Source organism: Vigna unguiculata, chromosome 11 (genome assembly GCF_004118075.2).
Source record: "Vigna unguiculata cultivar IT97K-499-35 chromosome 11, ASM411807v1, whole genome shotgun sequence".
Taxonomy (NCBI): Eukaryota; Viridiplantae; Streptophyta; class Magnoliopsida; order Fabales; family Fabaceae; genus Vigna; species Vigna unguiculata.
In genome coordinates this window covers 30,034,526-30,057,579 of record NC_040289.1, presented here as the reverse complement: position 1 = coordinate 30,057,579, position 23,054 = coordinate 30,034,526, and the positions used below count along the sequence as shown (strand labels likewise).

At 29.5% G+C, this 23,054-nt stretch overlaps 2 protein-coding genes and 2 non-coding genes across 4 annotated transcripts; 2 read left to right on the top strand and 2 right to left on the bottom strand.

Annotated features, from left to right (window-relative positions):
- Positions 1-2,129: 2,129 nt before the first annotated feature.
- On the bottom strand, positions 2,130-4,577 carry LOC114168650 (probable L-type lectin-domain containing receptor kinase VII.2). Its single transcript, XM_028053545.1, has one exon. It carries the CDS (start codon positions 4,383-4,385, stop codon positions 2,370-2,372), a length of 2,016 nt encoding a protein of 671 aa, XP_027909346.1. The 5' UTR covers positions 4,386-4,577; the 3' UTR covers positions 2,130-2,369.
- Positions 4,578-5,113: 536 nt separating this feature from the next.
- TRNAG-GCC lies at positions 5,114-5,184 on the top strand. Its single transcript has one exon. It is a non-coding gene; the product is annotated as a tRNA-Gly (tRNA).
- A 64-nt stretch (positions 5,185-5,248) lies between these two features.
- Positions 5,249-5,321, bottom strand: TRNAF-GAA. The gene has a single exon. It is a non-coding gene; the product is annotated as a tRNA-Phe (tRNA).
- Positions 5,322-18,408: 13,087 nt separating this feature from the next.
- Positions 18,409-20,190, top strand: LOC114169009. The gene is made up of 3 exons (XM_028054017.1): positions 18,409-18,668; positions 18,756-18,984; positions 19,643-20,190. The coding sequence occupies exons 1-3, from the start codon at positions 18,456-18,458 to the stop codon at positions 20,068-20,070; spliced, it is 870 nt and encodes a 289-aa protein (XP_027909818.1). The 5' UTR covers positions 18,409-18,455; the 3' UTR covers positions 20,071-20,190.
- Positions 20,191-23,054: the final 2,864 nt, after the last annotated feature.

The window sequence follows — 23,054 nt, the reverse complement described above, 5'->3', positions numbered from 1 at the left end:
ACATGAAATGAAAAAAAAAATCAGAGCAAATTTTGTGATAATGTACATGAGAAAATACAATCAGTGTTGTACATTACTAGTACTAGCTAAGCCTGAAGCATCAAGAAAAAACTAAAATGCAGTTCAGTTCAATAATAAAATAGTTAACTCATTTAAGTTTGGTTTTTAAAAACTGTATTGGACAATAGTATAGTTCAACTTTTAATACAAACAATTCAGTTTATTCTAGTATAAAACAACACAATTAACTATAATACAGTACAGTTAAATTAATTATCCCAACCCTATACTTAAGATCTCTTATGATTATCTAATATTGAATCATATCTGCTAAATAATATTTTATGAATGAATATACATGAATTTCATACTCTTGAAGATGGAGCTTCAGACAAAAAAAAGAAAGGTATTTGTTTAAACTAATGATTTTTAACTTTTGTTTCTTTAATAACTTTAAGAATTTTATCAAGATTCAAATCTCCCTTAGATACCATGAGAACAATAAATCTAATTTTAAGTTGGATTCATACAGTTATAATTGTATATTTATTATGTCTTTAAATATTTTTAATATGTATATGTCACAGTTATTTTCAAAATAAATATATTAATGTAATACTTCTATTAGATAGAAATACCTAATTGAGTATATATACATCTCGTAAGTCATGTTTGATTCAAGGGTACCGTTATTTTGACGCTCAACAAAATTTTATATACTATTTACATATACTATTTTACTCTTTAATTTTTTTTTCTTTACAAATGAAAAAAAAGTTAACGTGAAAAAAACATTTTTCTTATTTCAATACGTTAAGAGAGAAGAGCATAAAAAACTTTATTTGTATCAAATGATTTGCAAGAGATATCTCTCACTTGTAAAAAAACATACTTTACATATGCTATTACATTAAGCGATAATAACGTAATATTATTAAATTATTATATAAAATAAAAATATATTTATTAAATATAAAGTAAAATATATCATAAAATATGAGAGATTAACTGTTGATAAATAAATAAAAAAATAGAAATAGACGATTGTATAAAAAATTTGTAAAAATAAAGGTCAATTTTTAAAACTTTAATAAATAATTATATTTTAAAAAATAAAATTGATATTTTGAAATATAGACACGAAATCTTTTTATATATTATTATAGATAATCGATTACGTTATATGATATATAGCCATAATTTATACGCAAACATAATTGATTATATTATATAATATAATAATGACAAAATAAATTTATATTAATAATAAAAAATAAATAGATAAATAATATTAGAGTATAATTAAATATTTGATTAAAATTAACTTATAGTATTAAAGATAATTTCAATTTATATATATATATATATATTATAATATTTTTAAAATTTATTATATCAACGAAATTTTCATAAATTTTCTTTTTATTTCTTTTGACTTTCAACTCTCTTTCTTCTAATTTAAATAATTATACATTTCACTCTTCCTTTTTTATTTTTATTTTTTTTCATTCTTGAAATTTACTGCTTAATTCAAAGACTCTTCCTTTTTCATTTTCATGATTTTTCGTCCTTCAAATCCACTCCTTAGACTCGTAAAACATGTTCTTCCAGTGAGAGTTGCGTGTCAGCACTTTTATCTAAGTATATTGGTGGTCTCTCTGGTTGCAACGGAGCCAGCGGCTGCCGCCTGCAGCGGTGGTGGCACGGTGGCGATAGTGGTGTCTGAAACAAAAGCCGAGGAATTTAATTCCGAACATTAGAGGTGTGTCCTTTGCAAATTAGTACTTCGCATATAAACTTCACAAATTCACTATTACATAATGCATATGATATATATGAGGTTTCTTTTCATGATTGCTTCTTTATTTTCTTTAATAAAACATGTAATAATGCCTGTTTAAGCTATTTTCATGATCGCTTACAATGTTGTTCCTATCATGCACATATTAACATGTTAAGTAAGTTATTCTTACAATCATTCTAATTATTGCAAATGAGCTCAAGCCTGATGTGTTTTAAGCTGAAATTCAATTCTATTCCACAAGCCAATAACCGAAACATTAATATTACTAAATGAAGGATAAGCCAGTTGATTAACTGTGAAAAAAAATTAAGCATCATCACGTTCATTGACATCATAAAAACATATACAGAATGCCATTTTCATTGGAATCTATTACTATATAGTATGTACTTAGTACATGCAATAGAACAAAATTTTAAAGCATATACAGAATGCCATTTTCAAACAAACAATTCAACCGGTATGTAACAATAGCCACTGTCATGGGGACACACTTAACAAATCTGCAATGATGCATTTTGCAGTTGTTGCAATGAACCAATACTGAAATGATTTTCTAGGCTATTCATCTGCCCTCAGTGTCACACACAGTTGAGTAGGAGCAGCGAGAGGCAAAAATATCCTGAATTGTGGGGTAAATGCTGTTACCAAAGCTCCCAACATATTGAGCTGCTGAATTTATTTTCTCAACCAACCCTGCATCTAAATCCTCTCCCTCAAGCACTTTCACAACCTGTCTCATACTTGGCCTAACATGAGGATCAGGGTGAGTGCACAACAAACCAAGATGAAGAACCCTCTTAACCTCATCAATCTTACATTCACATTCACTTCTCCCTTTTAATCTTTCATCAATACCAGAACACTCTTCTCCTCTCTCCATTAGCCTCATCAACCAAACAACCAAGGTTGGCTTGTTCTCCTCATTAGGCCTTCTCCCACACACCACCTCCAAAACCAACATTCCAAAGCTGAACACATCACTCTGAGTTGAGGCTCTCCCTGTATGAACAAGTTCTGGTGCCATGAAACCAACAGTTCCAATCACTTGTGAGGTTTGACCAATCTGCTCATGATGATGCATTGTGGCTAGTCCAAAATCCCCCAATCTTGCATTCATATCCTTATCAAGCAGCACATTGCTTGACTTGATGTCTCTGTGCAACACCTTCACCTCCCAACCATCATGCAAATACAATATACCATGAGCTACATCCTTCAGCACCTTCACTCTCTCTTCCCACCCAAAAGTTGTGTTCTCATCACCATCAAATATTCTTTTATCTAAACTTCCATTATCCATGTAGTCATAGATCAAAATCAAGCTCCCTTTCTCTTTCTTACACCAGCCTCTCAATGGAACCACATTCCTATGCTTCAACCTGCCTAAACTTGAAATCTCAGACAGAAACTCTCTCATTCCATGTTCACTGTCATAAGGAATTCTTTTCACTGCAACTTGTACTCCTTGAAGAAGCCCTTTATACACTTTTCCATTCCCTCCAAACCCAATTACATTTTGGTCTGAAAATCCTTCAGTTGCTGCATAAATGTCCTCATATCTTACACGGTGTGGCCAATACTCTACTTCCCAGTCTTCAATGTTTTCTTCCTCCTCCTTTTTTTTTCTCCTTTTTCTTTTGAGAAAATACACAAACATTACAACTGCACAACCGATGACAAACAAAACACCTATAGTGATCCCTGCAACAAAACCTTTTGACCTAAGAATAGATTCTCTGGGAAGCACAAATGAAGGCAGATTCGTAGTAACTAAAGCATCACCAATAGAAACATTTGAGTTACTGAAGCTCCAAGCCAAAATCTTGTGACTCTCCACTAGCTGCCCTGTTGCCCCACAAAACCCAACATACATTTCATCCAAAAGCACTTCAGAAAGATCTATAAGCTCACTAATCAAAGGCTTGTTTGGTCTATTTTGGCCTGCAAGAGCCATCGTAACATTAACTCTAGAATCTAAATAGTCAATCCACACTTGATAGTTCTCACCATTATTAAGCTTCAAATCCTCAAACTTTTCACCACCGTTCCCACCCCAAAATCCAGCAGTATGGGAAGTAAAAGAAACAAGAGAGTTTACGTCCACCCCCACATGATTTTCGTCGATGTCATTGAACTCTTGGTTGTCAAACACATCAAACTCAATGCCAAAGACATGGTTGTTGGGATCACCATTGTTGGTCAAGTTGAAGAGGCCCAGGTGCTGAGCAGAACTTACCCCAGTGGTGCCTGCAGAAGGTGTCAATATGAAGACAAAGCCATGGCCGGGGAGAAGGCCTTTGAATGGGGCAATGGAGAAAATGAAGGAGGTTGAGAAAGGTAGAGGGGTTGAAGAGTTTGAAGATTTGGTGGGGATCTTGGAAGGGTAGAAAGCACGGCCCACAGAGAAGGTGGAACTGTTGGTAAGGGTGAGAATAGAAGATTCAATAGTGGCGTTGCCATAGAGAAGGGTGTTGGTGGAGTTGAAGTTGGTGTTGTAGATGAACTCGGTGGATGAAACTGAGGCTAGAAGGATAAGGTTTGTGGTGAGAAGAAGGGAAGAGACGAGAAGGTTTGACATGGAAGATGTTGGAGATCTTTTAACGTGATTTTTGTTTCTAAGAACAAATATGAAAGTGATCAAAAGAAGGGTATGATAACCTTAACATATAAAAATTGTTTTTTCTTTTTTTATCTATTTGATTCTTTGGTGTTTCTTCACCTCCAAAGAAGAATGTTTGAGTTTGCAGACATGTGGGACCTGGCTTGAAGGGGCAACTAGAATTGTTTGTGGTATCTGTGTTCCTTCCAAGAAATTATCTGAACCTGTTGGTCTGGTTGGACTTGGAACAGAGATCAAAAGTCAACAGTATTAATACTGAAATGATTTTGTTATACTTGATTAACCTATTCAGATTAGCTTGATTATGATTAGGTTTGTTTAATGTGAATCTGAATTTGGATTCCCAAACCTGAATCCAGCATAATCATGCATGTATACTCTAGTACGTCTTGAAAATTAATCCTGTTTTACACATGTTAAATGAAATTTTGTTTCGAGTCATTTAAGTTATACTTCAATGTTAGAAAAGCTAATTATCAGATTTGTGTACATATAAAATACGAAGAGCTGCACATATTTTGTCAACTTTGAACAGATTCTACTTCATCGAGCAGTGAAAAGACAGCAGATTTGTTGGACCATTTTGAAAATTTGATAATGCCTAGCTGCACTGCATAAGATATTTTCACGAATTTAATATAGATCAATGGAATATGTTACTACATCGAAAGTGCAATAACAACAAAGCACCAGTGGTCTAGTGGTAGAATAGTACCCTGCCACGGTACAGACCCGGGTTCGATTCCCGGCTGGTGCAAATTTGTTTTTGAAAAAGGGTTTATGTTTTGACCCAGAATTGAGGGGGGGTGAAATAAACATTTTGCGGTGAACGTGGATCGAACACGTGACCTTCAGATCTTCAGTCTGACGCTCTCCCAACTGAGCTATCCCCGCAATTGATGTGTTAATATGATTTTAGCTTCATTTTTATTGTGCAGAAGAATCAAAGTGGAATAAGTACTTTTGAATTAATCATGTAACCAAGAAAAGATTTTACGCGAAGAAATTAAGATGTGGTCAAAACTCAAAAGTTGAAATAATTCTATGTATTATTTTCTCATTTTTTTTACTTTGCCCTACCACGCTGGGTATATATAAATGGAAAATTTACCAATATTTGTTCAACGATGGTATACCAAACACTATACTCATATATGTTATGACTTCACAAAATATGGTTTTGTTGTAATGTAATTCAAACAACATCGTTTAGCGTACGATTTCTTCATCATTATTTTCTATCTTTAATGAATTAAATAATTTTATATAAGATGGATTTATTCTTATAAATATGCTTGTTGGAAGGAAGGTGCACGAATGTTAATGTTTTTAAAATTATTTTTAAAAAATACAAAAGATGTTCTAAACTATTGCCATTCATATACTTTTTTGTATTGTATTAGACTTTTTATCTATATCTTTGCACTATAAAGATACACAAAAGATATCTCTGTCCAAAAATCGTACAAATTTCATTTGTGTAACTATCTTACAAGTAAAAACTAAATGTGAAATTATTTCATCGCAAAATTGACACACACGCACATTCCATTATACAACTCTATACCCTTGTATTGCATTTTGTCTTGTGTGGCAATCTTATTAATAATCAAGTGCCAAGAGAAGTGTTGAGTTGTTGGTAAGGTTTTTGTTTTCCAAAAGAGTTTGTATAAAAAGGTTTCCTCATCTTTAATTCTACTATTTAACCTCTTATATGCATATTTTACCATATAATCTTGCGTTTCTCTGTCATTCCATATCCATTCATTTTCTCTATCTTTATTCAATGTTCTCCCTTCGATCTCATACATGAAAAGAGTCACCATTGAGTCCACTATATTGGTTGTTTTCTCAATTGCTTAGCTTTGTAACATTAATTGTGGATTTTGATTATTTTAACAACACAGAAGCAATGTTGCCCTGCACCTGGTGTGCACTACGCACCTTTTTTCATGAATCAAGAAACCTATATGTAATACATCCTGACCAATTACAAAAGCCGCTTTTCGTTGTCATAATGGTCAACTGACTTTCAAAATGTGTATGCATATGTGATCTTAAAACTTAATTATACAATTTTTTTAGTTTAAAATATTAAAAAAAAGAGTTTGCATATGATTTTTTTTACATCTCGCTCTATGATAAGTGTCAAGAATAAGTAAATTTGTCATTTGAAATTGCCACTTATCATGTATCAAATGGTGCTATTTGTGTACAAAACAAACCTCCTTAGCTTAAGATACAAAATGAGAGAGAGTAAGAAATATACTTTTATGAATTATAATGATATTTTGTTGTTTTGCAATAAAAATAAAAGAAAATATCAACTATGCAGTTGAGCCACAATACTGGAGCTGAACCATGGAAGTAGAAAATACATGACAACATATTTGGACTTTCTGGCTAAGCACAAGAAATGGAGCTGAGTCTCGTGAGAAAACCCTCTTTACAAGGAAACATGTAGCCCGAATCCATGAGGTTGAGCAACCAGGAAAACCCTTCCAAGAAGGAAATGTCACGTGCTAAGCACTAGGACAAGGAGTTGAGCACCACCATAAAATTCCTATAAATAAGGGTCTTCATTCTAGGCATTAAGTGGAGGCTCCACAATGTAGGAGTAGGGTAGAATAGGGTCTGTGAGGCACAAGGGAGGTGCTCTTAGTGTAGATCTTATGTGTAGATGTTGTTGGAATTGTATTGTAATATTCTATGAGTAGTTGAAATCCCTTGTGTTCAGGTTTGATGTAATCAATTCTGATTCTATTCACTTCTACTTCTTGGGTATTTATCTTTGCTTTCATTCAATTGTTTGTGGTTTGATTTATGCTTAATGATAACTTGATCACTCATTTATTTAACTGGTCTGGATTTTGAGTTGGAAAACCAGTCTCAAACTGTGGTCCAATCAAATCATCATACATGTACTAGATGTCCCATGGCATACCAGAATGGATGCTGGAGGAGAGACTCTTGCACATTAAAGCAAGGACTCATGCTACCAAGAGTTGAGGAATCACACTGGGGTTTGGAGTCGTTAGGTTCTAGTGTATCAGGGATGAACCTAGATCTACAAAGAAATAGTACTCTTAAGATATGGAATGATTTGTATAGTAAGTAAACAAGATGGTAATGGTGTAGTAGAAGAAGATGAGATAAAATCAATTCATAGCCCATACTCCACTCAATCTATTTAATAACTACTATCTATTTTTTACTTGCACTCTTTATCACAAATCAAAAAAATCCAAAAATAAACTACCAATATACTTGTTAAATCCATGTGGATACGACACTTGTTGGTACTACTACGTACCAGTACACTTGCTGAAAAATGGTTGTTGTGAAATGGTCATCAGCCTACACACCAGAGATCATCTCGGGCTGCACATCCGACATCATCTTATCGTATGTTAGCCGAGATCATATCAATAGTATCATCGATCAACAAGAGTAATGGAGATTAAGGTTTAAAACATATTATCAAATCATTAATCAAATTAACCAAGATAATTATCTACATGTCACAAGACCAACCAAGTAAGGACCCACAAACCTAGTATAAATTGTTTTGTTCATGAGGTAATTAATTATGTATTCATTATAACAATATTTATTGCTTTTTCGTTGACACACACCCCTAACTTTAGCGTTATAGTGTCTTTTGCAGACACACACGTGTCGGCTTAGCAAGAGACATAGATCTAAATAAAGAATGCAAAGTTAGAGAGAAAGATAGAAGAGACAAGACTAGAAAGAGGTCCAAAAACCTAAAAGAAATAGTAAAATTTATTGTCTTCTAATTTGGGTCCTCTAATTCAAAAAAAAAAAATAGACGGTCTCGAAATTTTAAAGAGAAAACATAGAAAAAAAAAGAAATAAAAAATCTAATTTATATAGGGAAAGTAACCTCCACTTCTATTTTCTTGAAGTCTTTGTAAAAAGAATTTTTTTTTTCAATATATTCATAGTATTATAGATTTAAAGTGAGCTCTTTCATTTGAGAAGAGAAAAGCATAAGGGGTTTTCTCACTTAATTAGATTTCGACTATAATAAGATAATAGACAAAATTGTATGTTTCTGTTTTTTTCTTTTTCTTTTTCGAGCCTCAACCTTATTCTATACTCTAAAATTTTGAATTTTTTATTTATAGAAGATAAGATGTGAGTTATAGACAAATGTTTCATTATCCTAGAATGTTTTAATTTACACTTTACGTCCTCTTAGGAGCAACTTCTCAAAGTTCTAAATTTTTTATTTGTAAAAGATAACGAATTATAGACAAATGTTTCACTTTCCTATGATATTTTTAATTTAAATTTTGCATCTTTTTAAGAGACAAGCAACCAACCACTAATTTTAACAAAATGTTCCATTTTGAGGAATTCTAATTGTGAGAGAACCCTGATATAATTAATTACTCTTGTTCACTTAATATATATATTTTTTATTTATAAAATTGATCTACCTTTTATTAAAGTTAAATTTGTATTTTATACTGAAGCACAATGGAATTTTATTTATATATAATATGTGTTGCTTTCCCTCCCATCATGTAGCTTTCTACTTATCTTGTTTTAATTGGTGAAATATTAAGCAACTTGGGTGAGTGTGTCATTTTGTGGTATAAACTAATTTAGTTTGTGACTACTTTTTCACTTTATTAGTTCTTTGATCTTTACTTTATAATAAAATAAGCATATGATCTTATCTCTTTAATTCCTACATCTTCCTAACATGGAACCTTGTAATTGCAGCACACAGGACACACAACTTCAAAATTATATATGATGTGTATCACAAGCAATTTATTTTAGACTTGTAAGCGTCTAAAATAATTCATAAAATAATTTCCAATACAGATTTATAAGATGATTTTCTATTATTTTTGTAAATTCTTGTAGATAACTCGTCACTAAAAAAATCTTAAATAATCTTAAAACAATTCTTGTATATATAATTATTTTGTTATTGTTTACCTAAGTTAATATAAATATTAGCTTCTGTGCAGCACAAATTATAACTATTTGTTGCTAGTAAATTTATTGTTTATTTTCTTGTTATATCTGCTTCCGTCTTTCTTTATTTTATTTTACTTTTTTGCTAAAACTGTTATTTAATTAAATAATTTAAACTTTTAATGTTGCCAGAATTTTGATCCGTTTCCTTTTGCAATGATGTGTAGTGGTGTATAGCGATTTGCGCATGATATATATTTTTTTAGAAAAATTATAATACTTAAAATTTTGTTTTTAAAAATCTAAAATTTGGTAAACCGTGAATTGTTATTTTCTTTTATAATACTTTTTGTGGTATATAGAATGCCAATATGTTAATTTTTATTTTATTTCTAATTATGATTTGAATTTTTTTTAAAATAAGACAACATCTTATAATTGTTTATGTAACAAACTTGTATATCTAGATGTAAACAGCTTTATGAAATTTTAAATACTTATAACATAAGTACATGTCAACAACAGCAACTTGTTTGTTGGAATATTTGAAGCTGTTCTTTTTCTTCTTTTCTAAATGGACCTAGTCAGATATGACATCACTTCATGCTTATAAGTTTTATTATTTTGTAAGTCTATATCAACATTCACTGTTAAGTTGGAAAGACGAGTTATTAACTATATAAGAAAATATTTAATTATCAATCAATTTTAATGATTAAAAATTATTAAATATTATAACGATCAATTCATATATTAATATATAAAATAAAAAACTACTGATTATTAAAATAGTTATTATTATGAATAAAAAATTATAATTGATCTTTAAATTTGTTTTCAAAATTCAGTTACCAAAATTATAGGTACCAAATAAAATTGATCACTAAACATTAATTATCCATGTCGTTGATGGTTTCTAAATTAATTTCTAATTAATTAGTAATTAATTATAATTTTTTATTCATAATATAGTGACTATTTTATTAACTAATAATTTTCTATTTTGTAAATTAGTATCTAAATTAGTCATTATAGTGACTAATAATTTTTAATCACTAAAAATTGTTATTAGTGGGATATTTTCTTATAGTGTAAGGTGAATTGTTTTAATAATGTAATTTGAATTTGATTTTTTAATGAAAATAATCTTTGACTAAATTTTGTATACTTTTTGTGAAAGAAGTTTTATATTAAATTTTTAAAATATTGATGGACCAAGTTCATAAAAATTAAAAGAGAAAAAAAATTATACTTATAAATATAATGTCTTGTTTTGATTAGAACGAAAAGCATGGATGACTATAAGAAACATTATAATTTTATTTGACGCAAGAAAAATTAAAAATCACTCTTTGTAATATGTTTTTATAATTATAAAAATAAAGAAGCGATGACGATAGCAATTTGACATATGCAATATTATATATGTTTAACTATTGTTTCTTCGTGCAACTTTTCAATAATTGTATTGCACTTTTCCCTTTAATTAATTTTCGTTCATTTTCGAAGTTTTGTAAAGGAAGTGTGTTACTCAAATATCAAAACAGTTAAAAATTATTATCATAATCATTGAAAAAGTAGGAGAGAGTGATCTTTTAAGGTTTTATAAATATTATTTGATAAATGTCGCTGGACAATCCAGTTCCTCCAACCTTGCCTAGTCACTACCATAAAAATAATATTAAAAAGAAAAAAAAATATATAAAATTCCTTTTGAAGAGTAATGTCACACACCAACTATACAAAATAGTTTTGGATAACCATTCGATCTCAAATCACACTTCTCATAAATTATTATCATAAACAAGGAATAAATTTATTAAAAGTAATGTTTGTTGTGATACTAAAAAATATATACATTTATACCGTATGATGTATGTACACAAATTATTACACACATAAACTTATTTTTATATAATATCATGGAAACTCAAATCTCTAAACTATATATTGATGGAAAACAATAACAAGCAATATATCAGAGAATGCAGCTCAATCCAACGGTGAACGAATCCGCAACGTCGATTCTACTGTGACAGCTCTGTGAAAAACGTGAACATAATTTTCCCTCTACCTCTTCCTCTATGTGTTAGGACTTTCAGTGTGTTCTGACTCTATTGTTCTACCTCTCTCTTTATTTTATAGCCTCCTCTTCACTAGGTTAAGTGAGACATGAACTTCTCAAATTTTGGACCTTTTCTCCACATAGGAAGGGAGTCGAATACCCAACATATATAAAATCTAGGAATGAAGTAAATGGTATTCTTTTATCTATTTGAAAAACTTATCACCACTTGCAGATTACATGCTTTTTATTAACTGTAGTCATAGCTATAGCACAACATAAAATTGAGTGAACTAATTACAATAAATATATTTATTCAGGGTGCCAATTTGATTTAAGGTTTATGATTAACTCTAATATATTTTTAAACAAATCTCTTACTTATAATTTGAAAAGGTTTCAGCTTTAAAATTTCCTCTTAAAATGTTTTAGGGTGAAACTGAGAGTAGATTTGATTTAAGATTTAATTAATGCTTACATAATTTTTATAATAATAGGAGTCTTTAGAATATTTTAAACTGCAATTTGACTCTCGAACATTTCAAATTAATTATAAATTAAATTTTACTTAATGTTTAATAGTAGTAATTTAATAAGAAATCTAAAGTTCAATCCAACATGTCAAACTGAGTCAAACCAATTCAACTTGTTAGATTGAGCCAAACCAACCCGATTTGGGTTAGACCTGATTTAACATGAAATAATCTAAAATTGGTCAGACATTGGCCTAACATTGGTCCAACTTAACTCAGTCCAACATCAACCTCACTCAAGTTGACTCAATGTTGACCCAATCAAAGGTCTATTCAACTTGACACAGCCAAAAGTGGATATGACTCAACTTTTCCCAAGGTGGGCCGAAGTGACTTGATCTTATATGGGTCCAACTAGACTTGGCCCCACAACAGCCTGACCGACTTGATTTGATGTGGCTTGGCTCTATTCAGTGTAACATGTACATAACAATACTCAATCCAACCTGGGCTTGACTTGACTAGGCTCAAGATGGACTCAACTCGACTTAGTCTAAGGTGGGCCCGACATGACTTGGCCAGATGTGGGTTCGACTTGACTTAACATAAGGTGGATCTAACTTAACTTAGCCCGAGGTGGATTCAAATCGACTCAACTCGAGGTGGAATCAACTCGACTCGACCTAAAGTGGACCCGACCTAACTAGCTAAAGATGGACTTGACATGACTCTGCCAGAGGTGGGATTGACGACTCAACCAAAAATAGGCTCAATACGACTAAGCTTGAGGTGTGCCCGACTCTATTCATCTAGAGGTGGCTCTAACCAAACTTGCCCGAGGTGGCCTCAATTTAACTCAACCAGAAGTGGGATCGAGTTGACTTGACCAATCGATGTGAGTTTGTTACAACTTGGTCAAACATAGGTCTAACTTGATTTGGCTTGACTCAGTATGACACATACTCAACTTATCTCAATTGAAGGTGGGCCCAACTCATCTTGACTTAAGATGTGTCCAACTCAATTGAGCCAAGGGTGGGCCCAATTGAATTAAACTTGAGGTGAGATAGACTTGACTCAACAAAACCAATGGTGGCCCAACTTGACTTGGCCTAACATGGCTCAATGTAGGCTTAACTTGACTCGATCCAATGTGGGTCTAACTTTACTCAGTTGGACTCAACTCAACTAGGCTTGACAAGGGTTCAACTTGCCTCAACTTGGTTGAGTTCGAGTGGGATCTACTTAACTTGATCTAAGATGCCTTCGACTCACCTCAATCTGAGATGTGCACAACTTGACTCAACCTTACATAGATCCAACTCAACTTTGACCTTTTGTAGGTCTGACTCGACTATGTAGAATATGGGCTTGATATAACTCAACACACTGTGGACTTTATCAATCTTATCTTGACCTAGATGTAGTTTGACCCGAACTCAACCCAAATGACCTACTTAGACTCGGGTCTAACCAATCCAATCTATCTTAACCTAAAGACCAACTCATACAGACCGAGTCATGGGTTGGATATGACCTATGGTACTTTTGTTGCTATTTTGGCTATGTTAACTTTTTCTTATGCAGAATTTTTAGTCCTATGGTCCTGACCCATGTGGGTCAGAATCAAGCCTTGAAGGTTGAACCAAATTGATAGACCTGCTCTTCTGACACATAATACAATTCATATTCACACACACAAATTTATATACACATCTGTCATTGACATCATCATATATTTTTAATCTAAAATCAAACATTATCATGTACATCTCAATCTAAAAAATTATCACAAGAAGAAATTGCACCTGATTTAAAATCCAAATCTGTAAGAATCCTCAATTGTATCTTTATAACATTAAGGTAATTTGTTACATTTTATATCAAAAACTAATATTTGACTTCTTAATCTATACTATATACATTCAAATAATCTCATCGTGTATATTTCGCATACCCTTCGTTTTACCATTTCATATATACATATACATATTTAAGTATAAGTATTTCAATTATAACATGCAACTACAACTAAAGATATGTTGATTGTGAAAAAAAAATTATAACAAGTAGCTAAGAATTCTACAAAATTGTATAGAAAATTTAAATGTTTTTGAGAAATGAAGTTTAAATAAAATAATAATAATAATAATAATAAATTATCTTAAACTTATCTAGAAACTTTTTTCAAAAGACCTTTTCGTTCTTTATTTAACTTAAATTCTATTATATATTTAAAATAAACTATGTTTTACAAATTATAAGAATGAAAATATAGTTTTATCCTATATATAAAAATATACATACATGTGTTTCATATTATTTAATGTAGATCTTTAATTATATCAAATTGTAGAAAATATCAAAGTTAATATGATAAAATTGATTTTTAGGCTGTTAAAATGTTATTTGAACAAAATATTGTTTAACTGAAAAATATTTTATGCCACCAGCATGCAATCACAACCAATTCCGCGGTTCCCACATAATTTGACTTATATAACATTTTAAATTATTATAACATTAATTTCGGAAATAGTCTTCAAACGTGCTGTATTTTTTCTTTTCCTAATGTTTTAAAAATGTATAGAACATTTCAAACGTACTTGACAGAATTTTTCAACTTTACATTTTGAAAAGTGTTTTAAAAATATATTATGAAGTATATAAAATAAAGATATATTAGTTGTAGATAACAATAACCTAGAGCCGAACGCATAAATCCCCATATTCATAACGGATAAGAGAAAGAAAAATAATCAATTAATGGACATTAAATTCTATTTAATCTGAGAGAGAAAGTAAAGGAAAAAAAATGAGAAAGTAAATATAATAAATAGAAAAATGATTCATGAAAATGAAAAATATTAATCAACATATATAGTTAGAGCATAGAATATATTATATGATAAGAAGGAAAACAAGATGTAATAATGTATCTATATCATTGCTCTAATAAATAATACAATATATATTAGAAAAATAAATAAAAAAATACTGGCTAAATTATTTCTTTGATTCTTGTTTTTATCTAAGTGTGAAATAGATCTTCAATTTTTTTTACTCAATTTATTTTGATTTTTGTTAGAAAATAAAATTATTACTTTTTGACTATTATTTATTTATTTATATTATTTTCTATATTATACTAAAAAAATTTGAAACATAATTTTACAATAACATATCACATAATTAAAATATTCACATAAACATATATTTACAATATTATATGTATCTTATATCCACACCATTTAGTACATCTAATATTTCCTATATTAGAAGAGGAAAAAATGTTATTTATTTACAGATTTCCCTTCATATATTGGCTTTCAAATAGGTGGAGGGAAAAGATTATGGATATGGTTCACTTGTAATTTCGGGGTAAATAGAAGGTAATTCCGATTTGTCCTTCGATGACAATCGACGCGTTTGGAGCAGAAAGTAATAGTAGAGTTTTCAGTTCCCTAAAATGTCACAATTATTCACTGCATTGGTTTACCATGCATTCCCTGGTAAAACAACCACAATATTGGTGGAGAATGGATCGAGCATGTTGAGAGCAACCATCTATGGTAAGGTTATAAAATTTATTTTTCACACACAATCATAAAATAGGGAAGTGAGACAAATATCACATCAAAAAAATACAACATATCATAATAAGATAAAATGAAATGAAAATTCTTTCACATCCATAAAATTGGATTTTATCATACTTTATAAATATATTGATTAATTTTGTAGTGACTAGTAAGGATAAATGAGCTCATGGCCAACAAAGTAACTCAAGAACATCTCATCTTGGGTAATACTAACTCGTTTAAATCTTTAAGGTCATACCTCCAACTACAATAATCAAATCTTTCTTTATCATAAATTTTATTTCGATATTAAACCATATAATTATATAAATAAATAGATAGATAGAATCAATGAATAATTAAAATAAATATAAATAAATAAAAAGACTAGTACGTAACTGAAGATAAATATAAATAAGTAAATGAGAGTAAATATAAATTGAATAAATAGGACCAGTGCACAACTCGAGATGAATATAAATAAATAAATAGGAACGAAAACTAAATATAAATTAGAATGAGGTTAGGGATACCTCACTTATAGAGATAAAAATAATTATGAATAGATAAAAATAATCAAAAGTAAAAAGATAAAATGATAGATGTTTTCTCCCCTTACCTTAATTATACTGAAAGATATATCCAAAATATTTGTAGTTACTTTGTGAACGTTCTAGCCTTCTTCTTCTTTTTTTCTTCACTGCCAATTTCACACTCACAAACTCCTCTTCTCTCTCTCTCTTTTTTTTTATCTTACTGTCTTCTTTCCCTTTCACATTCATCACCCCTATTTATACTACATGTATAATCATTCCATTCAGTTCATTCGATCATTCGGTTAGAAAACACTGTACATTTTTTTTTTCTTCTTTCAATTTCTCTCGTTAGTTTTTGTTTCTTATGATTAAGCTTTCCATATATTTTTTTTTTCTTTTCTAACCTGTATTGCATTAAATTTCAAATTGCATTTATTATCATCTTATCTGATGCAATTATGTGGAACAGAGAATTGTGGTGAGGATTTTTCTCTTTTGCTCTTCTTTTTTCATTATATATTAATATATGAGTTTACCTATTATATATATATATATATATATATATATATATATATATATATATTATAATTTAGTTTTATTTCTAATTGAAAAAAATAAATAAAAAATAAGATTTTTAATGTCTTTATAGTAATCTATCATTGGAAAATAAAATAATTTTACACGTTGAAAGTATATTTTGATATTTTAACATACTGAATCCATCGGTTGTTATATCCTAATTATTGCATAACTTTAACGTTAAATTTTTATGTTTTAGAAACCCATGGTGTATTAATTGACAAAAAACTTTGGTTACATACATAAAAAATCAAAAATAAAGAAAATAATCTTCTCAACGACAAAAACCTAAATCAACATTTTAATAACAAATCTAACCGTACAGCGCATGTCGTAGACTTCTATTTATTGTGTACAGTTCTTGTTCATTACACTTACCAACATTGTCTAATCGATCATTACAAATGAGAAATTGATGTTGCAAGAATTTATAAATAGTTGAGTAAGTCTTTTTTTTTTTAATAAGTTGCAGTGTCTTTTATCTTAATTTTATTTCAAAATGTCTTTTATTTTATTTTTTTTGTATGTTACAATTTATGATTCAATTTGGTCTTTATCTTTAATCTTTCACAAATGGTAATAAAGTTAGTGTATGTCAATTTGTAATTTTTGACCAAATAGAAATAAACAAAAATTAGAGGATCAATTTGAAACTTATTAACATAAACAAGGACTAAAAGGATAAGGAGAATGTTAACATGTGCACTTAGGACACTGGTTAAGGAATAATTAATATACATTGGTTTTACCATTTATACATTAAAAGCGAGAATAATTAAACTCATTAAATCAAAATAATATAAATGCATATCACATATTCTATAAAGACAAAACTATCATTTGAAATTTTTAAATAATAACTCTGATACAAAATAAACACTTTGATTTCTAAGGTCTTTCCTGAAAGTTTAAATAATTAATTTTTTTATATTGCTAGTTTTATATATTTATAATTAATAATTTTAGATATTAAAATATTGTTTATTCTTGAGATTTGATTAAGCTGTTAGGAATGTTGCAAATTATCATCGATTAGAGAAAAAAAAATTAAATGAAGTCTCAAATTGATACTTTAATTTTTTTTTTATTTTAGACATTTAATACCATTCTTTGTTAATTTTTCTATTAATTTAAATTTTTTATGTTTAATTATATTTTAATTTTTAACAATATTAAAATATAATTTTTTATCATTTAATTATTTTTAACTTTTATTCGTAAACATTAAATAAAGACAATTGTAATATTTATAAACATTTTTTGTAATATTTATAAATATTTTTGTCTTTTAAATAAAATAAAATTATATTAATGATTATCATGTTAAATTTTATTTAATACCACAGTTAATAATAAATTTTTACTATATTCAATACAATAATTAGCAAAACCAAAAGAATAATTTAGCCAAAAATATTTTATAAGGTTCACATACACCAGAAACATGACTGAAAAATGATAGGAATATGATCCAAATGGCAGGAACATAATATAAAGTTATTAATACACATCGATCATATGCGTTTTTCAGTTCACGTTTTTACCAGATAAGATAAAGTAATTAATGAAGACACAGATGATTAAAAGCGAATTATATTTGCAAGACCAGAATGTTCCATCCCATGGTTGGAAGAACATGAACTGCAACCGCTTTGCAACCTTCACAATGGATAAGACCATCTACAACTTTGTACCGTACCATATACTGCATAATTAAGTAATTAATGAATTGATTAATTAATCAATGAAGTTAATTATTATTAAAGTGCGGTCACACACTGACGGTACCACATCTCATTGTATATAACAAAGATAACTTCACATTCAAATGCATACTCATGGCCAAAGAATTCTTCACCGGTTCGGCCACTGGCCGGAGCTCCGACGAAGTGAGTTTTGCGGATATAGTTTTTGAGAGCTGGGATTCATTCGATTCCAATAAAGACGACGATGTTGGTGAGAACAACAACAACAACAACGATGATGATTCTGTCTGTGCTTCATCAGAAAAGTGTAAGGCCTTTTGGGAGGAAAAAGATCAGCTTCTTAAGGTACATACAGTTTTCTTTTTTAACGATGAATCCTTCATATATACTTCAAACAAAAATATTAATGATGAAACTTTGTTTGCAAAAAAGGGAATTTTGTTCAGGACTAGTTCATGTGAGAAAAAAGTTAGAGAAGCAACGAAGGAGGTTGTGAGAGAAATGAATGATTCTGTGATGGTGTGTAGTTGCCAGCTGCAAGTGGTGGCTAAGAGTTGCAGGAACTGCATGCTGAGAGAACTGTGTGATCGATTGTTGAACCTTGGCTACAACTGTGCCATTTGCAAGTCTAAATGGAGGAGTTCATCAGAAATCATATCAGGTATATAGATATAAAATTACAAAAAGTTAACGTTGATTTATCTTGAGAACGCAGATTCTGTTTCTTGAAATTGAAATTCATTCCTATACCGATATATTTTGATTTTCAAACTATAAAAATAAATATAAATAATTTTTTTAACCCAATTATATTAAACTTTTTTTGATGTCTAACATTGAAGCGAGCAAATGTCAAACAACATTTGAATTGTTATACTGTTTGATATGTTTTTTGCTTAGATATTAACCGAAAAATGTATTTGACACAAAACAATTTTAATATAATTGGGTTAAAAAGACTATATCTATTCATTTTTAAAGTTTAGGGACAAAAATATATCAGAGTTTCGGACAATGATAAATTTCAATTTTACTTCAAAGTTCAGGAACTAAGAACATGTTTAATCCATGTAAATATGAGTCTAAGTCCCACATTTGGTAGATATGAGAAAATTGAGCATCATATAAAGACTCATAAATCCATTCTCTTAAGATTTTGGATTGGAGGTGACGTCATTCGCTTATGTGAGTTGGATTTAGATCTCATTGGTATTATATCTTTGTTGATATAAAGTTTTAAGATTAAGATTTAATTGCATATCATGGTTATGACTGTGGTGGAGTCTTGTGAAATGATGAAGTGGTGTTGTTTTTGGAAGGGGAGCACACATATTTGGAAGTGAGAGATGATTTATCAAAGAGCAAAAGAGAAGTGAAAGTGGTGATTGAACTGAGCTTTAGGGGTGAATTCGAGATGGCATGTGCGAGTGAAGAATACAAGCAATTGATTAAGCGATTGCCAGAAGTGTTTGTGGGGAAAGCAGAGAGGTTAAGAGCATTGGTGAAGATTATGTGCTCAGCTGCTAAAAGGTGCATGAAGGAGAAGAAAATGCACATTGGGCCATGGAGGAAACACAAGTACATGCAAGCTAAGTGGTTTGGCTCGTGCGAAAGCTCCACAATGGAACCACTTCTGGTAATGAACTTTGCTACTCGCCGACCAAAACCTAAGACTTCAATGTTGACTTTTGATTTATTATTGGATAACATTCAAGGCTTGCACTGTACTACAGTTGAAGTAGTGTGAATTGGACAGTGATCTTGTTATGGTTTCATGGTGTCAAGCTTTTTCGGTTCAATCTAGACCCATGAGGACAAAATTGTAAGGAAAAACTGTTCAATGTTAGCATGGTTTTGTTTTAACACTTGTGGAGGTGTATTTAGCAAACATGGGGTGTAGGAAGCAATTGTGGAGTTAAAAGAATCACCAACAAAAAGATAAGATAATGGATTAACGCATTAATAAAACTCAAGTAATCATAGATGTATTTAAAGGAAGGAAATGTTTTATATTGTTCAATTCAAAAACAAAAAGACAAAAAGATTACTATTAATTGTGTAATTCACAATTTTTTTTAAAAAATAAAATGAGAATTTTTATATTTATGGAATGCAGAAAAATATGAGGGTCAAAAAGAAATTCCGTCCCAAAAAAATATCAAATGTGGTAGTCCAAATGGAGCACCCGTTTTTCAAGTTCGATCCATTTTTCTTTTAAATTATGCTAAATTATTTTATTCTTAGAAAGAATTTCTTTGTTAGGGAGATGGAAAAAATAAAGTAAATAAAATTAATCAAAAAAAGTATATATTTTTGAAAGAAGAGAAATAAATGAAAATGTAATGGCATACCAATGTGGCTAAGCGGGAAAAAAGAAACCTCCTAACCTTATGAGATATAAAAAAAAGTTCATTATTACCAAAATATCCTTTACTACTACCAAGAATTCTAGCTCTTTAATAAATAGAGTAAAAACAATTAACAAACTCTACACTTTTTTTTTCTCTTCTCCTTATTTTTACTAAACGCATTTATTTTTATGCGTAGTTCTTTCTTCTTAATCTTATTTCTTGTGTTTTTAAGCACAATTTTACATTCGCTTTAAATATATGTTTGGACATCGAAGGTGATTGGCTTTACCTAATACAATTTGGGCTTGCATTTTGGTCAGCATATGTTAACTTTTCGGTTCATGGGCCTCATGATCATTGACTTGCTATTTGTCAACCCTCCTGCTATAGTTTGTTTTTTGTTTGGAAAGTTCGATAAAATTTGTTTTTACTATTACAGTAAACATTCATTTAAGTCCGCATTTTGATTTTGAAAGTTTGATGTGGATTTAATTGGAATACGGATTTATTGAATTTTAGGAATCATATTACAATATGAAATATTACGGGCCATATTATGAAATATTATGGGTGTTGAAAATTTGTAGGGATTGTAAAAATATGAGATATATATATGAGATATGTTATAGGAGAAACTTGTTATTTTATTTTATTCATATACTCTCTCTCTGTATATAACAAAATATAACAGAATATAAAGTATAAGTAATTGGTATGGACGAAGTTGAAGTTGACAAACACAATGTTATCTTCAATTATTAAGAAGTGTTATCAACCTTGATGTCAATATGAGTGAATTGAAAAATTCTCTTTATTTATCATCAGTGAAATAAATCAGTTAAGGGTCGTTCTTTATCCTTCGTTGCATTTTACAAAATGATCAATCGACAATTAAACGTGAATGAATAAAAAATATTAAATGACTTTATGTGATTTTTTTTTCTAAAAATAAAGTCATAAAATTATTGATCTGGAAATTTTCCTTTCCTAAATACGAATTTATGCATAATGTAAACTTAAATGAATGTGGAGTTAAGCGAATATCTAGTGTATATACCCGATTCATATACACCCGATTCAGATACACTTTCTCTGTTACGTTTACATTAACCTAAAACGTTTTATTGATTTTGGTATATTAAAAACTATATACTTTAAAAATATCCAAAGAGGGTATGTATATTGCATGCCATTGTTTCTTGGAAAATCACTTCCTCCACTCACAATTAGCGTTTCACGAAAATAGAGACCTTACTCGTAGCGAACCTTTTTATTTGGTTTTCTTTAATCGCTTCTTCAAAAATCTCCACTGTCATAATTAATGAACAAGGTCAAGAAGCACTTAGGATAAGATCGAAGAAGTTATTTTTTTAGTAATATTTTTGCATAATGATATTTGATTGTGCATTGTTAATTTCTATACAATGATACACATGTCCAACCACTGGACTTGCATGTCGTAATCAAGTAAAAGGAATAATTATACCTCTAAGAATACGTTTTAGAACTACCACACTACATTGACTTGCATATATACTATACTTAATCCAAATCTAAATAATTGGATTCAAACTAAATCTAGATTTACATTTAAAATAAATTTAATTTATAAACTTATATTTATATATATTTTTTTAAAAAATACTTTTGAATTAACATTTTAGTGTTAAAACACGATGGTTAAGAGATGTTAGTTATCATATTTTAGTAAATAAACATGAAAGTGTTATTTTATTTAAAATTTCAGTGTTAAAACATAATAAAGAGAGATCAATTATCATATTCGCTAAATAAATATAAAACTGATATATTTATTTGCTAAACATCAAAATATTTTTAGATGGGTTGACTCAACAACTTTTTTCTGTCAAAAAGAGTTATACAGTTGTTAAAATACCAATGGATTTGTTTTTCACCAATGGCACAAATCTAAGAAATCTTAAAATAAGTAAATTAATTAAGGTAGATTAGATTGGGTTGAGTGGAAAGTATATGAGGATCTTAAATCTTAACTTGTTGGATCTCTATATATAATATCTTTATGGAAAGTGAGAATATCTTGTTCCTTAAAGAACAAAATCAAAACTAGGTAGTTTTCCACTGTCATATAAAACCGTAGTACCTTACGCGTATGTAGGGTTGATTGGTCTGTGGTCAGTCAATATCAACTTTCAATGGATATATAATTAATTATTATTTTAAATATTTTTTTTTAATTTTAAGTGAAAATTAGAATTGATTAATTTTTAAAATTTTGATATAATTTATTTGGGTTAAATATGTTTTTCTCCCTCAAGTTTTAGTGAAATTTAGAATTAGCCTTCATCAAAACTTTTAACCAATTTAGTCTTTTATATTTAGAAATGAGTGGATTTAGTTC

Coding starts and splice junctions, on each gene's coding strand:
- LOC114168650 (XM_028053545.1), bottom strand. CDS start 4,385: ATGTCAAACCTTCTCGTCTCTTCCCTTCTTCTCACCACAAACCTTATC.
- LOC114169009 (XM_028054017.1), top strand. CDS start 18,456: ATGGCCAAAGAATTCTTCACCGGTTCGGCCACTGGCCGGAGCTCCGAC. Junction 18,669..18,755: donor AAAAAGATCAGCTTCTTAAG/GTACATACAGTT, acceptor TTTGCAAAAAAG/GGAATTTTGTTCAGGACTAG. Junction 18,985..19,642: donor TTCATCAGAAATCATATCAG/GTATATAGATAT, acceptor TGTTTTTGGAAG/GGGAGCACACATATTTGGAA.